The sequence below is a fragment of the Cryptotermes secundus genome, unplaced genomic scaffold (assembly GCF_002891405.2).
Source record: "Cryptotermes secundus unplaced genomic scaffold, Csec_1.0 scaffold1171, whole genome shotgun sequence".
Taxonomy (NCBI): Eukaryota; Metazoa; Arthropoda; class Insecta; order Blattodea; family Kalotermitidae; genus Cryptotermes; species Cryptotermes secundus.
This window is the reverse complement of record NW_019743669.1, coordinates 365,359-392,573: the sequence shown is the minus strand read 5'-3', so window position 1 is coordinate 392,573 and position 27,215 is coordinate 365,359. Positions and strand designations below refer to the sequence as shown.

At 42.2% G+C, this 27,215-nt stretch overlaps 1 protein-coding gene across 3 annotated transcripts in view; it reads right to left on the bottom strand.

Moving 5' to 3' along the window:
• Positions 1 to 27,215, bottom strand: part of LOC111874244 (calpain-A) — a 218,810-nt gene that overhangs the window by 175,273 nt on the left and 16,322 nt on the right. Inside the window, exons 1-2 of one of the 3 annotated variants that reach the window (XM_023869584.2) lie at positions 22,493 to 22,560; positions 20,812 to 20,952 (exon numbers count right to left, since the gene is read on the bottom strand). The exons of the other annotated variants lie outside the window; for them this stretch is intronic. Coding sequence (XP_023725352.1) covers positions 20,812 to 20,904 — 93 coding nt within the window. The 5' untranslated portion in view covers positions 20,905 to 20,952; positions 22,493 to 22,560. Of the gene's footprint in view, positions 1 to 20,811; positions 20,953 to 22,492; positions 22,561 to 27,215 lie in introns of those variants that run through there. 3 annotated transcript variants of the gene reach the window in all.

Below are 27,215 nucleotides of genomic sequence, written 5' to 3'. Positions count from 1 at the left end.
CAACACGCCACGAACAAACACGGAACGATATCAACGGTAGGACCAAGCAACAAACTCCTTAATATACCTATTCATTCATTCATCAGTAATCTGTCAAGACGACAGGTCCACAGTCTCTTCCAAAACAGTTCCTCCACTTGATGCGATCTAGAGAAGGGACACGAACCTATATATATATACAGGTTCGTGTCCCTTCTCTTATCGCCGTTCTTGACGGGGGCCGAACTTGTGCCGCCTGTCTTTCTTGAGAAGGAGGTTCTGCAAATATTTTATGGGTATTGTATTATTTCATCAAGACTATTATGTTCTTTTTTTTAAAGGATTTTGGTGTATCGTCCTACCTACAAAACTCCTTTAAAAATAACATAATAGGGTTGCTGAAACAGTACAATACCCATAAAATATTTGAAGAACCTCCTTCTCAAGATAGACAGGCGGCACAAGTTCGGCCCCCGTCAGGAGAGGTGATAAGAGAGAGGACACGAACCTATTTGGTTTATAAATTTTAACTTAAATATCAAAAGTTTTAAAAAGCTTTAATATACCAAGACAGCCGCTGTAGTTGTGAAAACTTTGGATTTTGTATATATTGTGCATTACAAACATTGTATGTGTATATATTTTAACATTCAGAACACCCATTGTAACAGTGGTTTCCAAAGAGTATCGATGACCCTCTGATGATGGTCTATAGGGACCGAAAACATGTAAGGGTATTAAGAATTGAAGTAGTAAAAACTTCAACAGTCACACTGGACGGAGATGTTCTGTCTTTTATAATCTTTAATATTCTTATCATTACGATTACCGGTAACTTATTTTTGCATTGGTTTCAACTTAGACAACTGCATGTGCACTGAAACTCTTTGATCTGTTGCAAATATGACATATTTATCGGTCAAGGCTTCGTGTACTTCTGAAACCATGACTAATATTGACTTTTTTAAAATCTTCAAAGTAGGCGCTACAAATGGGCCCTTGTGAATGAGTCCAGTGGTTAAACATCAGACTATAACGGCTACATTTATTGCTGAAGGTATTTCAGTTCGTTATTTTGCAACTATTCGCCAGATACTTCTACCAGTCAGGTGTAGTAACATTTCAGCATCGGATCCGGATGTTCTTAATAGCTTTTTACTTTTGTTAATCCAGCTCCATCTTCTGTCCTCAGTTCCGTCATAAATTTACTGTAATATCTGTCTCTTTCTTTCAGAAATTTCTTTGTCTTCGCATCATTTTTCGCTTCTGTTCCGCCCCTGAACACCAGCCGCAAGAGTCCCACGGTATCATCGCTTTATTGGCTGCCGTTCCCGCCATGTTTGCAGCTGTTTCGAGACAGTTTCATAACAACTGTGAAAATATCGCGGGACTGTTCAGATGTGTCTAGAGCGTAACACACGCCTTCACTGTTGAGAGACATCCGCTGCACCAGACAGAGGTTCCGACAGAGAAAAAGACAGATGATTGATTCTGCGTGACTCATTCCAGTGACACGTCGCATCCGTAGTTGTGACATTTAGCTCTGATATGCTCTTGTTCGCAGATATTCCTGAAACTTCGTGCTGTAAAAACAGTATGGCGCAACAGGAGTACAATGATCGAAGTTCACAGTGTCTGGGACGTGAGATCCCCTGGGAAGTTATGCAGTATACTTTGACAGAGAGTGCGAAAGTTTCGAGGAACTTGCTGCCTACGTCTGCAGGTGACCACGCGGCTTCATATCCCAGAAGACTAATTTTTGCAGTGTATTGTATAGGCCGTAGAGCCGGGATAGCGTATTTGGTATAGCGAATAGCTACGGGCTGGACGACCGAGGTATCGGAGTTCGAGTCCCGGTAGGGTCAAGAATTTTGTCTTCTCCACGTCGTTCAGACAGACTCTCCACCCAACCTATCCAATGGGTACCGGGCGCTCTTTCTCCGGAGGTAAAGCGTTCGGGGCGTGAGCTGACCAGTTAGTACTGAGGTCAAGAAAATATGGATCTATACATCCATTCCCCCATACGCCTTCATGGCGTAGTGCTTAATTAGTTACTGTATACGTGGAAAGGATGCTTATATAAGTGCCATTCTGATACGGAGATCTAGAAAATTATGATTGTTTCATGTGTTTACTAAACTGCATTCGTTCACGACTGTGGGCACAGGATGTACTCAGAACTCGCAAAAGACCCGCAGTCAACATGCCGGCATGGCTTTCAGTCAATGCACATAAAACTGCGAAAATGCCCGAAGGGTAACAACGCAAGTGAAGTGATTCACACGGAGCCTTGATGTGGGCGCTTGAGGGAGGGGGTCTTCATTTTTCGCAACATATGCACGGGTTCTTGGCCAAACAAGAAACAAAGGGTTCCATGCAAAAATGGTGCAGCTAATTCAATGACTATGTAACAAATAAGGAAAAAAGAATAACTTAAGTAACGTTTAGGTAAATATGTGCAAAAATACGAAGTTATGGCTGGAACGAAACTGTGTTTTTACCAAAGGTCTACTGTAATTTTTTAAGTGAAGTGGGAAACCTTTGTTAACAATTGCTGGCTATATATCGTTTTTATACCAAACCTCTAGCCCACTCCACTCTCCACGACAAGCATAACATAACGAGGGCTGAACTTTACGACAGTCCTGCCAAGCGAATGAGACTCTGTGAGCGTCTCGCGTAAAAGTCAGTTCCGTGTTACGACTGATGGTCAGTGAGTGAGCGTGAGTGAGTGAGTGATCGAATGATCTTTATGATATGCATCCTGCTGTGTATAATTCACTAAAAGAATATGATTTGAGGCAGTCTACACCAGTGATTCACAACCTTTGTCAGACCGCGGCCCGGTAAATTCTTTTTTCTACATGATGAGGGCCCGGAACCGAGCCGCTACCCGGCGGTTGAAAAACACTGCTCTACACAACAATAAAAATAAAAAGCAAACTCCGTGGCCTGTAGTCCGCAAGTGAACTATGCCGACTAAGCGACCGCCGCTTGTCGGCGAAGTTAGTGCCAACTTTAGCAGATAGAGGTGCCGCGTGGTCAGTACAACGGATCCCCAAGGCCGTTACTTTCGGTTTTCTAAACCGGAGCCGCTACTTTTCCATTCAAGTAGCTCTTCAATTATCCCCACGAGGCTCAGTGGACCCCGTTCCAGACGCACAATTTCTCAGAATTTCTGGCAGCACCGGGACTCTAACCCGGAGCTCTGGATTTGTAGCCATGAACTCTTGACTACTAGACCACAGAGGTGGTCTTGGTCTACACAAGAATAAGTTCAGAAAACAAAGAGGATAGACACTAACTTGTCAACATCCGCTTTATTTTGCTGTTGATATCTTCGTTATATGTTCCGACCCTTATCTGGGTCATCCTCAGGCGTACATGAATACTTGGCGCTAGAATTCTGAGTTGCGTCATTCATTCACTATGAATTAATATTGTGTCTATATTTTACTCTATCCTAATAATATAGTTTGATATTTAAAATAATTAAAACTTGATATAAAATAATACTGAACAGGTAAGAAACTGAATTAAAAGATGTAAAATTACATTCGCAGTTTAAATTCCGAGTCCATGTTGGGGGGGTCCTTGTCACCACGGCATGGCACGTCCTCAGGTTGCGGATGGAGGAGACGCCCTCCAGTTTTGGAGGGAAGCTCCGAATATATTGAATAAGCAGTCGCGGACAGCCGACAAGGGGTGGCCCTCCAGCTTGGCGGTTGGGCGTGGGGCTAACAACTCCCCCCGTAAAAAAATTAACTTGTTACGAAAATTCTCAAGAAGCCTAGGACCTGGACGGACTCCTTGGTTAACGGCCTAAGCTAAAGAAAATGGATATGAAATTTGGCACCTGGAATGTTCGAAGTTTGTATAGGGCAGGTTCGCTCAGAGCAGTGACAGAAGAAATCTTAAAATATAAGTTAGATTTAGCGGGAGTAGAGGAGGTCAGATGGGATGTAGGTGGCATCGCACCAGCAGGAGAATATATATTTTTCTATGGAAAGGGGAATGAAAATAATGAATTAGGTACAAGTTTTTTCGTACGTAAGAGAATTGTATCAGCATTTAAGAGGGTAGAATTCGTTAGTGATAGGATATCTTATATAGTACTAAAAGGTCGCGGGTGTGATATCATTGTTATAAATGTTCACGCCCCAACAGACGATAAAATTGATGATATAAAAGATAGATTCTATGAAGAACTAGAACATGTATTTGATAAATTCCCGAAGTACCATATGAAAATTTTGTTAGGAGATTTCAGTGCCAAAGTAGGGAGGGAAGACATTTATAAACCAACAATTGGGAATGAGAGTTTGCATGAAATTAGTAATGAAAATGGAGTTACAGTTGTAAACTTTGCCACATTAAAAAATCTTACTGTCAAAAGTGTAATGTTCCCACATCGTAACATCCATAAATTTACTTGGATATCTCCTGATGGGAAGATATACAATCAAATAGACCATATTTTGATAGACAGGAGAGGGCACACAAGTATACTTGATGTCCGATCATTCAGGGCAGCAGATTGTGATACTGACCACTAACTGGTGGTGGCAAAGGTTAGGGAAAGACTGGCAGTGAGCAAACAAACAACACCCAGAGTTCATACGGAGAGGTTCAATCTCAAGAAATTAAATGAGGTAGAGGGTAAAGAGCAGTATCATGTTGAAATCTGAGATAGGTTCACGGCTTTGGAAAACTTGGACACTGAGGTGGATGTTAATAAAGCTTGGGAAACTGTTGGAGAGAATATGAAAATATCTGCCAAGGCGAGTCTAGGTTATTATGAACTGAAGAAGCATAAGCCATGGTTCGATGAAGGTTGCTCAAAATTATTAGACCAAAGAAAGTAAGCCAAAATGCAATGGTTACAGGATCCAAGCAAAATAAATAGGGATAATCTGAACAATATAAGGCGTGAAACCAGAAGGCATTTCAGGAATATTAGGAAGCAATATTTGAAAGAAAATTAATGAGCTTGCAATTAACAGTAAGAACAAGAACGTTAGAGACCTGTATAGAGGAATAAATGACTTTAAGAAGCGCCACAAGCCTAGCAGTAACTTAATGAAGGAAGAGAATGGTGATCTGCTTGCAGATTCCCACAACATTTTGAATAGGTGGAGCAACTACTCATCTCAGTTATTGAATGTACATAGGGTCAGTGCTGTTAGGCAGACAGAAATCCATACAGCTGTGCCGTTAATACCTGATCCTAACCCTTTTGAGGTTGAAAGTGCTATTGCAAAATTGAAACGGTATAAATCGCCAAGTAGTGATCAAATTTCGGCAGAACTTATTCAAGCAGGAGGTGAAATATTACGTTCTAAGATCGACAATCTAGTTAGTTCTATTTGGCATAAAAAAAATTACCTGATCTGTGGAAGGAGTTTATTATTGTACCAGTTCACAAGAAGGGTGATAATACTGACTGTAGTAATTATCGGGGGATATATGTTGTCCAATATTCTTCTTTCAAGGTTAAGTCCATATATAGATTAAATTACTGGGGATCATCAGTGTGGGTTTCGAAGTAACAGATCACTTACAGATCAGATCTTTTGCATTCGTCAGATATTGGAAAAAAAAATGGGAGTGCGATGAGACAGTACATTAGCTATTCACAGACTTCAAGCAAGCCTATGATTCAGTTAGGAGGGGGCTAGTTAGGTTGAATAAAATGTGTTTAAACGAAACCTATAGTAAAGTCTGTTAAATTTCCTATCCAGACTGGTCTAAAGCAAGGAGATTCTTTATTGCCACTCCTCTTCAACTTTGCTTTAGAATATGCCAGTAGGAAGGTCCAGGGAAACCAGATGGGACTGAAATTAAACGGGACACATCAGCTGTTGGTCTACGCCGATGATGTGAATCTACTGGGTGATAATGTAGATACCATAAAGAAAAACACACAAACTTTAATTGACGCAAGTAAAGAGGTTGGTCTAGAAGTAAACACAGAGAAAACTAAGTATATGTTACTGTCTCGTCACCAAAATGCAGAGCAAAATCATGACATAAAGATAGGAAACGGATGTTTTGAAAATGTGGGCCAGTTCAGATATTTGGGAACGACGATAACATATCAAAACCTGATTGAGAAGGAAATTAAGAGGAGATTGAACTCGGGTAATGCTTGCTACCAATCAGTCCAAACCCTTCTGTCTTCTCGTCTGCTGTCCAAAACCATAAAAATTAGAATAAACAAAACTATAATTTTGCTTGTGGTTCTGTATGGGTGTGAAACTTGGTCTCTGACATTTAGGGAGGAACATCGACTGAGGGTGTTTGAGAAGAGGTTGTTGAGAATATTTGGACCAAAGAGAGATGAAGTCACAGGAGGTTGGAGAAAACTGCATAATGAGGAGCTTCATAACATGCACTCTTCTCGAAGTATAATTAGAATGATCAAGTCAAGGAGGATGAGGTTGGCAGGTCATGTAGCACGAATGGGGGAGGCGAGGAATGCGTATAGGATATTGGTGGGAAAGCCAGAAGGAAAGAGGCCACATGGACGACCAAGGCGTAGGTGGGTGGACAATACTTTAATGGATCTTAGAGAGACTGGATGGATTGGTTAGATCTGGCTCAGGATAGGGACCAATGGAGGACTCTTGTGAACACGGTAATGAACCTTCGGGTTCCATAAAATGCTGGGATATTCTTGAGTGGGTCAGAATTGACGGCTCCTCCAGAAGGGCTCAGCTCCATGAGTTAGTAGGTAGGTAAGTTTAAATTCCGAGTACAGATGGAACCGCTACACCACAGGAACTGCATCTATACACTATAGTAAAAACCTGAACATCCCATATATAGTGTGATATGTCAAACCGTTATTGGGCAGACTCTTGATTAAACGATCGGTTGCGAAGTTACGCAACAGTAAGTCGAGCGGTGTTTCTCCGTGACGTGCCTAGCCGAGGCATAGCGCGCTGATTGCTACGCAGCGTTGCAGTATACATCTCTCTGCAGCGTTGCCCAGAAACGCCTCTGTAAACACGGCGATTTGGCAACAATGAAGCGAGGTGCGTTTTCCACTGCACGACTGAGGGTTTATAAGATAAATTGGAATAACTAGGTAATCGAGACCATATTTTACTGTCTCAGATTTGAGACTTCCCGACGAAAAGGGAAGTCTCAAATATGAGACAGTAAAATATGGTCTCGAGTACCAAGGGACTCAGACCCGAGAAAGACTATGGTGGCAAAACCCAGTCGTATGTAAAAAGGACAGACCCGTACTCTCGTCAGAAAGGGCGTCCCACAAAAACAAAACCGTAACGTTCAACAGTAATAAATATCTGGTCATGAGCCCCAGACGGGGCTCGACACCAAGACTTACTGACTGACTGACCGTCAGTCGCAATGTGACTTGGCTTGGACTAAGGCCCCCCATACACACACAGTTTTGCCTTCCGATCGACCTTACAGGCAAAACTGTGACAGTTTACGCCTCCCTTTCCTCCCCATACACGCGCAGATAAAGCGGCAGGCTTCATGCCACAATCACGGTCTTCCAGCCTATAATGTTGAGTCACACACGTCACGTGCTACAGTCCTGCAGGCAGAACTGACGGACTGACGTGTTTCCCACAGGCCAACAGTCCAAACGATTGGCCGCCCGGCCGCACCACACACGTCAGTTTTGCCTTACAGTCTTCAACTGGAGGCCAAACTGTGTGTGTATGGGGGCCCTAAGGAGCCAGAGTGCAGCCAGGCGTACGACCGTTCAAGTGCTTGTCACTGCTTGTCACAGCACAGTACGCATACAAACCACACCGTTAATAACAAGAACACACCATCAAGGGATAGACGACAATTGATCTACTAAGGAAGATAAAACCAAACCACATTGGTTCACGAATAAAATTCTTATCTCAAAATAAGTTTATACACGCACTCATAAGCATAATTTTAACGTAAGGAAGGCTGCTGTGGTGAAACAAATTGCATTTTTTATGTAAAATACAGTGGAAAATTCTTAACTTGTTGTGTAGACTGCCTCAAATAATATTTCATAGTGACTGAGTGAGTCAGTGAATTGATCAATCATTGAGTGAGTGTGTGAAAGAGTGAATTAGTCACTGAGTGTGAGTGAGTGAGTCAGTCAATTCAGTACGTGCTGGTGTCGAGACTCATTTGTTGCTCATGACCAGATGTCGGTTTGTCTTGACAGATACACTTTTGACCCTGTGAAATGTCTTCTCTCACGAGAGGATGGGACTGTCCTTTGTTAAAAGTGACTTCACAATATTTGCAATTTTACATGTATGTATTGTACATGGTCTGTCATTTGTCAACAGCCTTCATCATGGTTAAATGCATATGTAACCCGGCATTATATTTTCAATTGTTCTGAGTACCTCATACATGGCAGTCATATTTTTGTTATACATAGAGACGCATATACACGTATATCGTACAATATATAAAAGATCACAGTCAGTCCAGGCCTTGTACAGCAAATTAAAACTTATCTTTCTTATCTTATGGTAAAACGACAGCTCAGTCAATTAAACGGTCTAAGCTGGAACATGCCAAGCTGAAGCGTTTTATGTTTTCTGCGTTGGGCTTTGTTTGTCTTAAGTTGCGAAAATTTGTGCCTTTCTGATTTTTCATTACTTCAGCTAGCTGCCCGCATAATTCTGTAATATAACCATAAACATACTGAAGACGGAAAGCGAGATGCAAATTGCGGGCCTTCGTGCGCCTTGGAAAACTTCCAGTGGAGCAGAGAATCTTGATTGTTACGCGTTGTGGGTGTGCCTCCGATCCACAGGAGGGGCAAGCATAAGTAATTATGAACTTAATGTGTGCCTAATGAAGGGCTACTTTAATGATATCGCTTAATGGCTTAGTGTCAAATTAGGGAATAGACTCTAATAGATTCTGAAGGCCTTTTCTATGCGCGATCTTCACATAATTCTTTTATCAACGTGACACCACATGATGAGCCCCGAGAAGCCATTCGCCCCATCTGTACATAGGTCTGCGCGGCCTCTGAACGCTTACAAGAAGCGGTTCCCTTGGCTTCGTCTTGTGCGGTCTTGTGATCGGCGACCAGGACAACTAACTCTACGAGTATGAGTAGTCTTTGAGAAGCCAGCAGTCGCTCAGCCAGAAAAGAAATTCACAGCCTATCATGGAACCCGAAGGCCCATTACGGCATTTACAAAAGCCCGCCAATAAATTATATCCTGAGTCAAATCAATCCAGCCGACACCCTCACATCCTACTTTTCAACCTTTCCAACTCCTATGACGACAAACTGGCGATAGTGAGGGCTGTTGCATTGGCTTGTATAACATTTCGTCGGTACGACGGCCTGCTGTAGTTTCCTGCCATCTCTTGAACAAACATCAACTCCATGTCATTGCTTCTTCCCCCTGCAGCTACGAACTTCGTTTTACAAAGGAAACGCCCAATTTAAGGGTTTTTTTTGTTTTTGTTTTTTAATTCGCATAGTGGGGGATGGAGTCCAGTTTGGTCCACTCGGCACGTCGGCCACTGAGTGGCCTATTGTACCTGCCCCGGGTGATTATTATGATGGAAAGTTTTGTGGAATGAAGATTGGCAAGGGAAAGCGAAATACTAGGAGAAAACCGTCCCCAGCGCCACTGGACCTTAAACCGGCTCGAACCCGGGCCCGGGTGGGAAGCCAGCGACTAAACACTTGAGCTGCGTTGCGGCCTTTTCAAATGGGTTTTGTGTTACAACAACCATTTATGCATCTTCCCCAGTACATACGTATTTCTTGCACATAAATATTTGGAATGGGAAGAGCTGAAAAAGTAGCGTGAAAGTGTCGGGATTGTTTCCAATACTGTCATTTCGTCTTTAAAATGGTCTCTTCCGTTCGAATTTCATAACTGAAATGTTGTATGGATTTCTCACGGTCCGCCTAGCTCATGCTCCAAGATCAGATCATCCTACTAATATATGGTGCAAAGTAGAAACTATGGAGCATCGCATTGCGCAGTTTTCTACAGCATCACATTCTCAAAACCCCTCAGTCTACATACATTCTCCTCATAATGCGAGATATCACGTTTCAAACCCATGCAAAACACCGGAGAGAATTATAGATTATTATAAGGAATTACAATGACTAAAATTTATTGATATTGGTTTCGCCGCTTTCGTATTTTCGTATTTTCGAGGTCAAAAACAACAGTCCCTCCTCTGCACTGGGAATGAATCGCTTGTTCCGAGGCTTATTGTTCAGTAGGACCCGTCAATCATAATTCGATATCGATATCGGATATCTGAATACAAAAACAAATTGTAACTCTACACCACGTTGAACCCTAAGGTATGTTTAGGGGAAATTCCATTTCTAACTTTGGAAACTGATGCAACAACCTTGTTCTGAAATCTGTTTTCCTTTTGTGTCACGCAGTATTTGAGAGAAACATCATGAAGGAGGGACCGTTTGGAGTTGCTAATGTAGCCTATATGGGCCTATTCAGGCATGCAGGCTATAGACACAAGTGCCTCAGAGAAAGGAAAATACTTGACTCTAATGCTGGAAAAGACTGCAGAGAGCTGGCCCTCCTTACCTCCGAAACATATATTTTTCTTCTTTTTGATTTGTCTCTTCGCAGCTAATCACCTATCCTTACACTTGTGTAACTGATCATTAATTAAAGGCCTAATTCTTAAATATTAATACCGTATTTACGCATGTATAGGCCGCGTGCGTGTATAGGCCGCAGCACAATTTTCAGACAGAAATTATAGAAAAAATAATTTTCTTGGAATATTATTTCAGGAGTATTACACCCTGTATTACTAATTATGAATATATATGTTTTTAAATGAAGTGTGATTTCGAATATTTCGAATATAAGCCGCAACCCAGTTTTCCTCTTGAATTTTTGGCAAAAAATGTGCGGCCTATACATGCGTAAATACGGTACTTTGGACTTAATACCAATCTTGTACTAAATGTGACTTATACTCAATTTTGCATTAATTATTCTGAGAATTTGTGGCGAAGAATATTTAGATAAGAGCTACTAGAAAGATCTTTGACAGCCGGTGCGGTATGTGAATCGCTTACTCCTCCCACCAGTCCACTTAAAGAAACTTCCAGAACATTGTCAATCTGTAGAACAGTGTGAGAGCTTCAAGAAATTTCCCGATGCAGAAGATTCTGGAAGTATTACGCCATCCAAGTGTATTTAAAGGACTGATTTCAGATGACGCGAGGCAGATCGTCAGAGTGTTACAGCAATCTATGATAAATGTGTCCGCTCTGCGCTGCTCCCAGGTTCCCTCGATGGTTGAACGTCCTGTATAATAGGATCACCAGTATAGTACTATGCAGATATATGTGCATGTATCCAATGTATTCATTGTGACTACTGGGTGTCGTGCACAGTTGTGTACCAGAGCAGTTGTATCCTCGACCAAAGTGACTCATTTGCAAAATTGTGCAGCGCTGCCAAAATAAATCAAGTACATCATTTCAACGGCAAAGTGTGATCCAGGGACTTCTTCCGTAAACCCTCTGTCGTCAGAGTAAGGCCCGTGAAGCTCTGAAGATAATCTCATGCTCACACCCTGAACAGCGCTCCTTTTTCCTGCTCTCAAGTCATTCTCAGCATGTCGACGTGGTTCTAAGAACACGTGGCGTCCACAACCACAACAATGGATACGTCATCGAGGGCGTGAAGAGGACTGTCATACTTGGCAACTAGCATCTCTCCTTGAAACAGGAACAAATAGTTATTTTAATTTATTGGGGTATTGTAGTTCTACATTCTGCCAACACGTAGTCTACATCATTATTATTATTATTATTATTATTATTATTATTATTATTATTATTACACGTCCCATATTGACATGTGGACTTGAGATTGCGGTCTTCTGAGAGGTGAAGCCGTGTAATTTGGTAGATGAGTAACAACTTCTCGGAGGAACCTGTTGCCTCCATCCTCTGGACTGGAGAGCGAGCAGGTTCCATCAAAATGCACGGCATCACATGCCAGCAGACCGTAATTTTGATACCACCACTAGAACTTCAACTGTGATATGTTACAGGGCTTAAACGCTATTCCTTACGACTTCGTATCTCACTTTTGCATTACATAGCAGTAAGTCTGTCTGAATTTATTTTTGGTTTTTACCCGTGATTCTCACAATCTGCCCTCGCAGTCTCAGCCAACACATGGACTTCCCTCTTATTCCTTTTTCATCTCTTTCATTCTTATACAAGCTTCCCACTTCTTCCATGATTTTCCAATATTTCTTGCTCTTCCGTGTTTACCTCGGAAATCATTTTCATCCATTCTCTACTCTCTACCGTCCAGACTCTCTTCAGCTACGAAAAATAAACGTGTACCGAGGTTCTGTCTCACAGTCTCATGAGTCTACACATCCCGTCAAGTCTCGGGTTCAGTCTTAAAAAAATGCAATTTATTGTCTTGGGAATCCAAGCAATACTCGTACAATGTTGTACAATGAACGGATCGTACGCAAAAATGTCAACAGATGTTGAATCTCTATTCTCAATATTGTTCCTGCGCGTGAAAATGCTTGACAAGCAACGCGTTCGCATGCGGAATCGCTGGAAAGCATACAAGCTGGAAGCGGGATTACCAGCTCTTGCTCTTGTTCTGTGCGACAGTCTCTCAGTCCGTTGAACCGCCCACGTGCGGGGGAGAGTAAACAAATCTTTTCTCTTAGCTGGCCAGATGCCAGTTCCCTCCATCTATAGATCGCAAGAGTAATCATGCAAACTCTATTGCGTCTCCACGGTGACCACAAAATTAGTAAATTTTCCTTTGGAAGCTGTGTAGGTTGCATTTCATAGTCCAGCCATGAAGATCACAGAATGCTTAAAAGTTCACGAAATGTCCTTGGTATTGCAGCCCAAATTGAGCTTTGGGTTCCCCTGCTGTAGACCCTTCTGAAGTCCTTATTCAGGCAAACGGCAGGACATGTATGTTCACCTCACAGTTAGAATTAACCCACACAAAGCAACGTATAAAAACGCGGACAAACATCCGTAACCTCAGCGGGATGCGAAATTTGAATTCTAAATTTTAATCAATTCTTAACATGTTTAATGTGCCATCCTGTAACTGTTTTAATCCAAACCGGACCGTGAAGTTTCAGTAGTAACTGTCATGTCCAAATTTCTTGTAAAACATTACTGAAGTGTACGGCCAAGGCCACACCAAGGAAACTGGCAACTGCAACGCAACCGCAATTTCCGAGAAATGTCGCCGATTTCAAACAGGCAACTGGTTTCCAGATTAGCAGGCGCTCACTGAGGAAACTTAGGCTTGATTAGTTGCTCACATCATCTCAAGTGCGTATGTTCGTCCGGCTTAATGCATGATTGTATTTGTTAATTTCGTGCACTTACCTTCTGCAGTGGAGGATAATAGTACCGATCCTGTCATAACATGGCGGTAGTTGAGACCGGTTGAGACGGCGTGAGAATAGAGGACGACGACCGTAAGAGAAATACTGGTATGTTTTAACTAAGGCCAATTTAACGCCAAATAACGCGTTCACACGCGATACGAAATTTTGACATACAGTGCAATAATTTTAGCAAGAGAGAAGACACCGGATGACGGCCGTGTACAACCCAACCGTGTATTGTGGAAGAAGAGTTACTATGTAATATGTTGATTTAAGACGGAAATACATGTGAAATACATGATATATTGATGCAACAGGATGCTTAAATACAATATTAGGAAAAGAAAACATTGGGTGCATCCCTTCTTCTGTAACAATGTTATTTCGAAAGAACTTAACCTGGATCCAGACTCCTTCGTCTCATGAGAAATTCTTTCCCAAGCTTCGTCGACCTTTCGTGCCACCTAAACAAACAAATGAATCACTTACAGAACACCTGATATTAGGAAACCACGCGGCAACGCAAACGTGAGAAGAAGACTGGCATGCTCCGTTACCTGGAAATTGAGTTCCTCAGTCTCTCCGCTAGTTGGGTTGCCGTTTCCTCAATTTGCGCAGCTCCATTCACCAATACGTGTTCAACTTAAGCTGATAACAATTCTCGGGAATTGCGGTTGCCAGTTTTCTTGATGTGCCCTCGCCCTAACCCACACATTGTACATATTCATACAGTCATTAAAACAATACCGACGATAAACACGTTTAGTTTACCCAGAGAACACCTCGGCACATTCAGCAGGACTTAGGCTAGGAACTGTAACGCTCCTCTCAGTCAGCTCCTCTTGTAAAGCCACTTTTTAATTTTTCTTCTTCCTTCTCACCTACCTTATTGGTTTCTGCTTAATTATGATCTTCTTTCTTGTACTATATTTATATCTCGGGGTTCTTTGATTTTTGAATAGGTGAGGTGGTTGGGTTCGGTAGAGCTAGCCTCTTTCTCAGGGTCTTAACGGGTCACACTCAAAGAAGCAGAAAATAAGCACAGACAACCAAAGCACAATCAAATTCAGAGGTACTATTATTCTCATTACTAAGCACTTCTAGCGACACGTTTATTGCTTGTTGTAGATTAAAGCAGATATTAGGTTTAAATGCTGTTGTTATTATCATTTAGAAGACACTTGTTTAGCGCCACATATTTAACTAAACCACTTTCAGGGTTTTAACTGATTACTATCAGACTTGATTCGGTCAACTCCGTAACACCGTCCACTTGAATAACACCAGTATATCTTTCTTCTGGCTTATACAAGAATTACACCACTTTGAACTGAAATCCGGCGGGTAACTTATAAATCTGATTTACTCAAGGCGGAGTATGAGATTTTACTTCTTTCTTATTAATGCCGGTGTTAGCCTTTTTTCGCGTCTGATTGCTTCGGAGCCCGGTGTGTGACTTTTCACGTCTGGTCTCCACTGAGTCTGGTGTTGGACCTTTTTGCGTCTAGTTTCTACGGAGCCCGGTGTGCGACTGACTTCGACAACTGATTTCTACTCGGACTTTCAAGTCCTTGTTTCCTCATTGTCTCTGCTTTGTCACATCCTTAAATTTTAGTGATTGGTTATATTTGAAAAATAGGAGTATCTTAATTAGATATTCCTTCACTCCGTTTAACGCTTACAAAGGTTTACGGATTTCTGACTCCAACGTATTTCTGTCAGAATTTGACAAATGCTTAAGCGTCGCTTGGGTCCTAAAAACTTCACTCTTTTAAATCATGGCATGTAAAAAATGTCAAGTAAAGAATTCACAAAAGATTTCTTTAGCTATTCTTTACGTAACTTTCCCCTAATAAACCCTCAACGGGTATCTCCCTGTTTCTGCTGTAAGCGTGGGAAGACGCTAACTCTAAAATACAAGAATGGACTCTTAAATACAAGAATGGACCTATGTCTCACTACATTGTTCCTGTCCTTACATTCGAACAATTACATTTCAAATTAATAGCATTAATCATCTTTACATAGGCAGCACTTCAGTGGAACGGTTACAGAACACACACAGCGACATCGGTCGTACGGAAATATGTCGTACGGTTTTTGCCGTACGACCTCCTTTCACACTAGAGCGACCAAATACATTTCTTTGCTCTCCGACTGCCGTACGGTAGATGTCACATGTCGTTACGTATGAAAGCTAAGACTACGCTTTATATTCTACTACTTGATGCGACATGAACCGTACGGACGTCGTACGGCCGATGTCGCTGTGTGTGTGTTCCTAGCCTAAGACTAACCACAGGAGGCAGAGCACAACAGAAATGAATTACCATGTCTTGTACGATCGGCCCGGGGAACCTTCCAGCATGTGGGCGTGGAGGTGAGGTTGATACCACCTCGTTCCCAGATGTGTCACCACTAGAAAACCGCTGATGTTACAGATATCCGCGGCAGGTGTTCGCCTATCTCGCTGGTGAGCAGACAACGCGACCAGATAATATCAAATGACAGCTATCATGATGCAGTACAGTCTTTGCCAGTGCAATGGGAACCAGCGGTAGGCCTAGTGACAAGTCTGTCTTCCGTGTCGTCTCTCTTGACCCACAGCCTTCGTGGGTTTCTCATCTCAGGACTAAGATATACACGTATATGCTTCTGGAACAATGATGTAATTAGGCCTTGTGACCCGGGCCGAATCATAAAAGGAAATAAAGTGTACAACACTGAAAATCCCGCTACGTGTGTCCCACTTACTGGGGGGGGGGGAATTTGTTTAAAAAAAAATCTACTGGCGTTTCCAGTGTCAAAAGATAAATTTCATGTTAAATCGTTTTTCGAAAACATACGAGTACAAAACGAAGGGAGTTTTATTTCATTCTTGAATATGTAAGTGGAAACTCTGAGAAAGCTTTTTGTTTCGGTTCGATTTTTGAACTTCTTTACTTTCATTTTTAAAAAGTAACGCTCATATGTTCCTTTTTTATTAAATAATAATTACAGCTACAATTGTACCTATACTCTTGTTGTATACAAGTATATTACAATATATGCTTATAAATGTACGAGTCGTTTTGTAAATCCAAATTCACACGTTCGTTACATGTTCCCTGATTGATTACCCGGAGAATTATTTTGCATCCACCTCGGGTAGTCGGGAATCTACTTGTATCATACAAAATATGGAATTTTACTCATTAATTCTGCAAGACTTTGCCACAGCTCAGGCAGTCACTCGCCAGCCTCTCACCTCAGTAGCCCAGGTTCAATTCCTGGGATTCGTGGTGACCACAGTGGCACTGGGGTAAGTTCTTTTTCGAGGGCTTCAGTAATCCCCCGAAAATTACCGTTCCACCAGTGTCCCATACTCATTTAGGTCCTGTCACCAGATGTTGGTACAACAGGCCCAATTCGAGGTCGCATTACTGAGGGACTTAGTCTCACCCAACCCCTACAATTAAAAGCAAAAACTAACTTTAGCAGTGACAAATGGGGGATAGGGAACCCAAGGCCAACGAATAAACCAACAGTATGAGATCGTGAGATTTTTAACTTACCGATTAACTCGTTTGGTATTGCCGCGCAAAGTGATTTTTTGAATACGGTTGTAAGAACGGCTGGCAGCGTGTCTATGCGACACAGTCGCAATCATTTTCACTTCGATCGTCATAAACCTACCATCCCCACCTGCATTTACGTAGCCTCTACAGTCGACACCGTATTGCTAAACTACCACTGATTGTCTCATCCACTCGTACAAAGTTAGGCTGAAACCTGTGGACCTCTAATTTGGAATAGGCCCAGGCCTGCTTTCCTTGTTGTGTTATATCCTGCATTGGCCTCTTTGTTCATTGGTTGTAGGTACATAGTATTTACCGCTACAGATAACAATTCAGTGTTGCAATTGCATTACAGATATCGCACCTAATGGAGAGAGAAATGGGCTTCCTTGTATTCCATTAGTCACAGAAAAAGGCGTTTGAAGTAGGCCTGCACTTTTGGGGTTATCTTTATGTTAATGAGATTATCCTTATACGATAATTTCGATCTAAGCTTCATATAAAATGGGAAGTGTAATAATCAATACGAACGGAATTACTTCCACCTGATAGCTGTAAGTGTGCACCCCAAATGCCAAGTTTTAATAACATCTTTGAAGATGCTTTTACCGCTTCTCACGGTCTCTTCGCTTGCAGATTCTTATATTATATTTTTTCTTCTACCCTGAAGATGGAGGCGATACGTTCCTCCGAAACGTCGGTTAACACCACATATACACGGTGCCAAATCCCAGAAGACTGCTTTCTTCATCTTTGAAGAAGTTCCAAAGATGAAACAATGGGACAAATATGACCTCTGCATTATACCTTAATTTTATGCATTCTGAGCAAATCGCGCATAATTAATCGATGGCCGGTACGGTTACCTTTTGTCTGAATGCCGAAACACTTTAATCTCACGAACGAATAGAAGTTTTTTTTGCAAGTGCTCGGAGGGCCCTGCTTTATCGCCAACTTCTTCGTCTCCTCTGTGTGGCAGCTCTGTCTACTCACTCTTCACTACGAACAACCGTGTGGACCATATCCATCCTTCTCTACGTATGCTTGCACGTATCACATTCAAAGTAACTGCCGGCCGCTCGAATTGTAATCGCGAGCTCAAACCGCACCAGTGACATGGAAGCGTGACCGAGTGCTCTGTGTATGTAGGCACCCTGCGAAGGGCTGATCCACCATTCAAAGGGCCCTACCATGTGTTTAACACATTTATTTAACAAGGACTTCTAAAGGAGCTACGAGAAAAATCTGTAACTGCTAATACACACCAAATAGAGCAGAGCAAACTGATCCAAACAACAAAGCTTTCGACCTACATTCGGGAGTGACACGTTCGGACCTCGGCCGAGACAACGGCAATCCTAACTGAAGTATTTCGTGATATTCCTCAATCCCTTGGGAAAATTCCAGGATAGTACTCAAATTAGGCTATGACAGCTGCCTTCAACAACTTTTCAAGTCATTATTCATTAACAATCTTTTTTTTTCCTTGGCACTACAGCCCCAGTGTGCCTAGGCCTACCTCCATGAACTCCGTTCACTTCGGTTTTTCTAGATCTTACACATACGGTAGGACTCCTTGAGCGAGTGATCAGCTCGTCGCAAGGCCTCTACCTGTAGACAAACACAGAAAAACGCACACAAACATTCATGCCCTGAGTGGGATTCGAACCCACGATCCCGGCTTCCGAGCGAGCGAAGACAGTGCATGCCTTAGACCGCTCGGCTACCGTGACCGGCCATTAACAATCTTACCATTTGAAAATTCCCTTTGAACTCAGCTACTCACAGCACTGTTACATGAAAGAAGGTCTAATACATAAAAGTCAGTTGATGTATGTTTGCTTGCGATGTTTGTTTGTGTTTACAGAAACACGAATCTCGGGAAAAGCGTTATGATTTTGTTTTGTGGCGTATAGACCCGTTGCTAAGCAGTGACTGTAAACAACGACCGTTTCTGGACAACGGCTTTGTAAACACCTTACCGCGGCAACGAATACGCACGCAACAATAGAGTTACTGTTGGAAACGAGGTGTTTCTACGTGGTCCGTACCGAGATGTTACAAGCAGGGGACAAAGTCAGTTGTTAGAGAGTTCTGTGGAGATAGTACCTGAGCGCGTGAAGCTGAAAAGTCTCCACTGTTAGAAGTCGTCTGCAAGGAAGGGCTGTTAAAGACACAATAGGCTGGAAAAGGTTTAGCGGGTGCTGTGGTGATTTGTGAATTGTGGAGATTAGCGGTGGTGCTGTAATTACTTATACTTATGAGTCGTGTGTATAAGTGGTCAATAAATGCATCCACAAATTCAAACTCGCGTATAGTCACCCATACACATAACAGTATACTGCACTCGCTGAGGACATAGTGTCTGACAGATGGCGTTAATCGTCAAATAGCTTCGATTCATCAATGGCTAACACAGCCACATATGCCTCTGCATATATACCTAATCTCTTCTAACATGAAGGGTGCTGAGGGGTGGAAGGGAGGAGGGGAGAATCAATGATAGGACGGACAAACAGGCGTGGGAAAGGAATATGGGAGAAGGGACAGAAAGAGATAAGTTATGAAGAAGTTAAAGGAAAGGGAGATAACGATAAGAAAGGTAAGCTATCCTTTTAACAGGCCGTGGAGGCCCGTAGGGTTGTGAGACGTCGAGGCTCCCACATTTTCTCTAGACAATCGGCTCAAGAATGGCGGTGAGATTGTCAGTCTAACGCACCGGCCGCCCTTTAACCCTCAGGAAGATTCCTGGTACTCATTTCTGTTAGAGGCTGAGTCGACCCCAGGACCATAGTGCGACTAGAAGGTTAGGTCAATTGAAAAATCCAATCACCTCATCTTGAATCGAACCTGCAACCTTCCAATTTGTAGCATAGTACCTCAACCAAAGGAACGGGAAGAAAACACAATAAATTATTTTCCTCAAGAGATTAAATTTGAGAGTTCGCTAGAAATTCAAGGCCAGATATTGGGATACAGTTCCTACAACAAATTAAGAGATTTCCACTTGAATTTTCAGAAGGAAGCTTGTGACAGAATGACTCAAATTCATTGTGTTGGTTAGGTAAGCCAATTCGTTTAACGATGCTGGGGTCAAATTGCACGCGCTTTACTTCGCTACGATAACTTATAAGGCCATCTGTATTGTTACTGGCGGTTGAAAGACGAAATAATGGAATGAGAAGAGACGGTCATTTCTAGGCAAGGGAGGGGTAAACAGGTTTCCGCGGCAACGAATAAGTAAGCAACAATAGTAGAACTGCTGAAAGCAGTGTTTTCTATTCGGCCCGTGCCAGAGACCCTGTAACGAGTCGTAGGAGGCGACGAAAACGGAAGTCTCTAATCTGAGAAAATAAAATATGGTTGCGAGTCCCACGGGACTCGGATCCGAGAATGATTGCTCTAGCGAGGGCCAACAGCAGTTGCAAATGACAGACCCGTCCTGTCGTCAGAGAGAAAGCCCCGCACATCAACAAACCTGCAACTCTCTGACAGTAATAAAAATCTGGTCGTAAGGCCCAGATGGGTGCTGCATTCCAAGACAGACTGGCCGACTAGACCATCGATCATAACATAGGGGTCAGACACAGACTGACTGGCCGACTGACCGTCGGTCTTAATGTGACTTTGATTTTTATTTTGACTTTGAGTTGCATTGTTGGCAGCCGCTACCTAGCAACGAAAAGTGAGCAAATAGAAGAATATGTGTGCGCTGTAGTTTTAGTGATCTACAGAGTGTGTAAATCCGTGAGTCTGTTATAGTCAATAAATTCAATTGTCAACCTAAATCCCGTGTATAGTCACTAATGTGTATTAATAGATCACTGTTATTACGACTATTATTATTATTATTATTATTATTGTCAGCATTCTCAGCACTCACACTCGCCTTCTCCTGCTGAACCTCGTCCTCCTGCACCTCGCTGTTGCAGGCTTTCCAATGTCCGTCCCGGTGATGCAGTTTTATCGACGTCATGGCAACACGTTTCACATTATTGTACGTTGCACTTCAGTCGTGGTCGACCTGCACGCATGATAACAATGATCTGCTCGTGCGTCTTTTCTTTTTCACACGTGGTTTGACTTCAACACCAAGTTCAAACAATGCCTTAAAGTATTTCTCCCCCCCCCCCTGAAGAGAGTGATCATCATTATCGTGTAAGCAAACCGCGTGGCAAAATAACCGCGCCAAGGAACAATCCCATCTCACAATTTTTTCAATCTCTGAATAAGGACATCCTTGCAGTAACAGTCTACCTACCTATTATTTTTTTATTGCTAGTGGGGTGGGACTAAGTCCCTTGTACTGCGGCCACTTCTGGTCTATTTTACCAGCCCCAGATGATAGGTGAGGGTGATTGTGGAGCAATTGGTGCAATGAAGATTGGCAGGGAAAACCTAAGTACTCGGAGAAAACCTGCCCCAGCGCCACTTTGTCCACCACAAATCCCACTTGATCAGACCCGGGATCGAACCCGCGCCGCCACGGTGAGAAGCCAGCGACTAACCGCTTGAGCTATGGCGCGGCCCAATCTACCTACCTAACTGACCGGCTATTTATGTACTTACTTACTCATGGAGCTGAACCCTTCTGGAGGAGCCGCCAATTCTGCAGCTACTCAAGAATTTCCCAGCATTTTAAGGAACCCGAAGTTCATTACCGTGTTCACAAGAGCCCTCCACTGGTCCCTATCCTGAGCCAGATCAATGCAATTCATACCATCCCATACTATCTCTCTAAGATCCATGTTAATGTTGTCCACCCACCTACGCCTTGGTCTTCCCAGTGGTCTATTTCCTTCCGGCATTCCCACCAATATCCTATACGCATTCCTCGTCTCCCCATTCGTGCTACATGTCCTGCCCACCTCATCCTCCTTGATTTGATCATTCTACTTATACTTGGGAAGTGTACAAGTTATGAAGTTCCTCATTATGCAGTTTTCTCCAACCTCCTGTCACTTCATCTCTCTTTAGTCCAAATATTCTCCTCAACACCCTGTTCTCAAACACCCTCATTCTATGATCCTTCCTTAATGTCAGAGACCAAGTTTCACACCAATACAGAACCACATGCAAAATTATAATTTTGTATATTTTAATTTTTATGTTTTTGGACAGCAGACGAGAAGACAAAAAGGTTCTGGACTGAATGGTAGCAAGCATTACCCGAGTTCAATCTCCTCTTAATTTCCTCCTGAATCAGGTTTCGATCTGTTATCGTTGTTCCCAAATATCTGAACTGTGCCACATTTTCAAAATATCTGTTTCCTATCTTTATGTCATGATTTTGCCATGCAATTTGGTGTATGTAGCTGACAAAATAATGAAATTACTGACGGTCTGACTACTGATTGTTACATTATCCGTATTAATAACTGACTTAAGGGCTTACTGCCCAGCTAACTGATTAACCAACTAAATGAACGAATTCGATATATCATTTGTTTAATCAGTGACTGGCCAACTAAATGAATATGCCTAGTTAACTAAGTGAAACTAAGCAATTAACTGCCTGGTTAGTTAGCTAACCAACTAAGTACACGACTAAATTACTGACTGACCAGCTAATTGAATCTCCTAAAGAGCGCGGCCGATCCATACAACATTCACTCTCCTGATCACACTTCCGACTGAACATCGCAAAGGTTTCTTCAGCACTGTTGCTTCAAATGGATATAGTGTAGGTCACGTGGATCCAAGGTCTCATGTGGTCTGCAAAAACCAGCGATATGTAACCGACTGTTCGTGGCTCCACTGGGAACGTTGTCTGTTCACTTGCAAGTCCTTAGAAATTCACATTATCACGTCATTTGATGGTATGCAGGTTAGAGCAGTGTTTCTGGACGTTTTGAGTCTTAAGTTCCACCGCCAATTTTGTCCCCCCATAAAAAGTGGACCCCTCATTGTAAAAATACATTGTGTCCTTTTTATCCAACAAGTTTGTTTTTCCACTTCTGCATTTTTTCCATTAAATTAATCGATAGTTGGCGTTCTTAAGATCTTAGAGACCGTAACAAATTTCGATAACATGTTATATTGCTCTAAATATATTGTGACATGTAGATACATTGCTAGGTAATGGACCAATAAACACCCATTCATGACAACAGAAGAGGTGTTTCTATGTGATTCGCATGTATCCATTGCATGGCAACGGATGTGTTTTCTATGGACAGCCTCGAGATTTTATAAGTAGTATAGAACAGAGTCAAACGAGAACAAGAATCGAACGCGTCTTAGGCAATCATTTATTGTGAGCTGCTGTAATTCATTGTGATTAAGAGAGATTGCATAAGAAGGTGTCAATAAATCCAATCATCCAATTCAGAACCCATTATTATTAGTCACGGAGCCATAACCACGTGACGATATGAAACAATGCACTCATACAGTATACAATAAACAAAATTACTACGTATAGTGTGGAAATATCGAGAAGCTTATGCTTACAATGTAGAAACGTTTTTGCTGAATTAAATATTTCTACGACACCTCATACACCACCGGTTGAGGAACACTGCCCTAGAGTCTAATTTAAGTCACTGATAATTCGCCCTTAAATAAATGAAGTAACCATCTGTTGTTGCTTCATGGAGTGTGTATAGCTACGAAGAGGAAACGAGTGACTCAGCTATGTTAAGCGCTATGTGTATTATCGGCGACTAAAATAAATGTGAGTGGTGCTGCAAGCGCAAAGTGGTAAAGAAAAAAGGGGGACTCGCATCCCCCATGTGACAGATTTCGATCAAATTTGATCACGGACCGGACTTTTACACCTCGCTCTTTGTGACGTCACGAGACTCCTCCATCTTTGACGAGCTGCCCTTGAAGGATCCAGACTTCCATCTGTTCCGTAATTTCTGAGCGAAGGACGCAAGCAGCAATTTATCATACCGAAATAGCTGCGGAGGTCTAGTTTACACGCATTACATTGGAGTTAGAGGAGTTATCGAAACCGAACAGCTATCATCACGTAGCAGACGAGAACTGGTTTTGAAAGAGAATAAGCACTTACAGGGAAATATACCCGTAAGTACTGGTCTGGCATATGACATAAGAGCGATCTGGAAGTAGAAAAGAATTGTGATCCGGGGACTGACTGAACGTATTACATGGGGCCTACTACAAAACACAGACAAATGCCGACGATGATGGTAATGGTGATAATGACGATGATAATGTTAATTCAATTCCTTTTTACTTACGTACCGACTTAACACCCCAGTCACCAATTATAAAATAAGCAGGAGTAGGGGAAAGAAGTAAGACAAACACATATAAAAACAAAAGGAAAATCAAGGCAATTTCTGTCAATTTGATAACAATAACAATTGCAGTAATGCAATCACATTTTCCATGAGGTGGAAAAAACGCACATCATTTTGAATACAATTAATATATTAATAATTAAGGGATAACCATTACAAAATATTGTATAATTTAGACCCATTGTTAAACAATGACTCTGTAAACAACGGTCGTTGTTAGGTAATGTTCGTAAACAACATTTGAATGCAGTCTCTACGCGGGGCGAGCGATAGCCACGTGATCTAATAATAGAAGAACTGTTGAGAAAGGTGTTTTCCATGCGATCCGTGCCGAAGTGTTAGTTGTGAGAGGGTAGTCAGTCATTAAGCACGTGAACACAGAAGCTGAGGAAGCTAAGGCTTTGGAAGCCGTTATCAGGCGACAACCGGTGAAGATACGACAGAGAAGGCTTAGCGCGTGCTGTAGTGAATTTTAAAGTGTATGAATTAGCGATGGGGCTATAATCAGTTGTAGTTACGATCTGTAAATGCTCAATATATCCAATTTGCAATCTAAACTCCGTCTCTAGTCACTCATACACTTGACAATATGACCAAGAGAAACAATTTTGGGTTTACCTACAGCAGTAACAGTTGAGGCGCAATCAGGACATGTTTCCGTGAAGAGCAAAAGTTGCCTTTCCGATGACGATGACGGTGACGGTGATGATTCGATTCAATTCATTTCCTTTATTTAAGTTTTGCCAACAGCGAGTGGCCTATAACAGGAAATAACTGTAAGTATACATAACAAAGCCGGTCACGGTAGCCGAGCGGTCTAAGGCATGCACTGTCTTCGCTCGCTCGGAAGCCGGGATCGTGGGTTCGAATCCCACTCAGGGCATGGATGTTTGTGTGCGTTTTTCTGTGTTTGTCTACAGGTAGAGGCCTTGCGACGAGCTGATCACTCGCCCAAGGAGTCCTACCGAATGTGTAAGATCTAGTAAACCGAAGTGAAACGGAGAGTTTCATGGAGGTAGGCCTAGGCCCAAATTGGGGCNAAAATGGGGGTTGAACACCAAAAAAAAAAAAAAAAAAAAAAAATATATATATATATATATATATATGAATACCTTACCTTTGTCGAAGGGAGATAAAAAAGAATATAACGAAAATTGTGCTAAAATATGCAGAGACGTGAAACTGAGTTAGTTTCAGGTCTGAGTATATTTTATCACAATTTTTATTGCAGGTTTTCTTTTTACTTCTCTCCGACATAGCCTGGTCTCAGGTATTTACAAAGCTGTAACTATAGTGACATGGATTGTCCAGTAACTGAGGTTACCACTTTCTAAGGGACCCTAACACGTTGTGTTCTCTAGTTTTTAGAATACCGGCATTTGGACAAAGTCCAAAGGCCAAGTAATTCTGTGTGTGTTATACACCATCACAGAACCCTTTAGAATCTACGTAATTTCAGTTTCCTCTAAATTAAAATTAATATTTTTTTGCTAATAGTTTCTTGGCAGTAATCTAGTATAGGATCCAGCGGAGGGCTGTCGTGAACATAGTGGGGGTATTTTAGATGTTATAAAAGACAGCTGCTCAAGAACTGTCGCATACTCGAACAAGACTTCAATTGTTTGTTAGAGTCGGCAAGTGTACACTGCGTGACAGAAATCTTAGAATTTGGGATTATCAAGTACGTCCTTGTCTTGCAACAGTACCGATAAACAAACAATGCGTCACTCAAATCCGTAGAAAACGCAGACAACGCGTAATATGAACTGTATTACTGCGACAAGAAAACGCTTGACACTTGAGCAGTCCAAGCGCTGATAACCCGACAACAAGCAATCTGCAGTGTCTTATCCTCATTCCCACACAGTTCATGATCGTCAGTTGCATGAGAACACTTCAGTGGCGCCAGCATAAGCCTATTTCAGTTCCTTTTCAAGCCGCCAAACACACAATTTTTCTCTAATATTTGCACACACAGGTTTGTGTCTGCAGCTAAGCCGGTGCCTTGAGAAGGCCTATACACGATTCAGTTTTTCGGATTGTTTTCTGCTCGGCCTCCTACAGTTGTCGAAAAGATATCGGATGATACATGACACTTTTTGTAAGAAAAATAACGAGGAAAGAAACCTGACTAGGATGGAGTGGACGAAAGATTGTTTACTGAAATGAAATATTCTCTCTTCCACAGACTTCCTACGAGAAATGACAGAACAATCGGAAGACTAACAAACAAATTCCGTGGCCTCTAGTCCGCAAGCGAACTATACCGACCGAGAGACCACCGCTTGTCGGCGAAGTTAGTGCCAACTTTTAGCGGATAGAGGGTGTCACGTGGTCAGCGCAACGAATCCCCACGGCCGTTATTTCCGGTTTTCTAGACCGGAGTCGCCATTTCCTTGAAATAGATCTCAATTATCCTCACAAGGCTGAGTGGACCCCGTTCCAGACCCACTACCTCTCACAAAATCTGGTAGCGCCGGAAATCGAATCCGGGAGCTCTAGATCTGCAGCCAGGAACTCTGACAACTAGGCAACAGAGGCAGTCCGTGAATCGGAAGACTGGTTTTGTTATTTAAGGATCTATTACGCTATAAAGGTGGAAATTCTTCCGAAAATAATTTCACTCATTGCAAAATCAGCGATCCACTTATTAGAAGAGCAGTCACTCCATGTGGAAAAAAAAAAAAAAAAAAAAACTTTTCATTACACTTGGTTTCTTAGCAACTGGAAGGAACTATGAAGATGGAAAACTCTCCCACAGGCAGTTGGATTAGTGATGTTAAAAACGTGCAAAGCAATATCTGAGGAGCTAAAACAGTTATACTCATATTGTATGGTATAAAGCAACTTCAATAACATATTGTGACATATACACCCATTTCTAGGCAACCATTCGGTGAACATATCCCCGCGGCAACGACTACGCAGGCAACAACAGGATAATTCCCGTTTCTATGCAACGACGCTGTAAATACAATAGAGAATGCGGTATTTTGTACGTGGCTCTCATATGTCC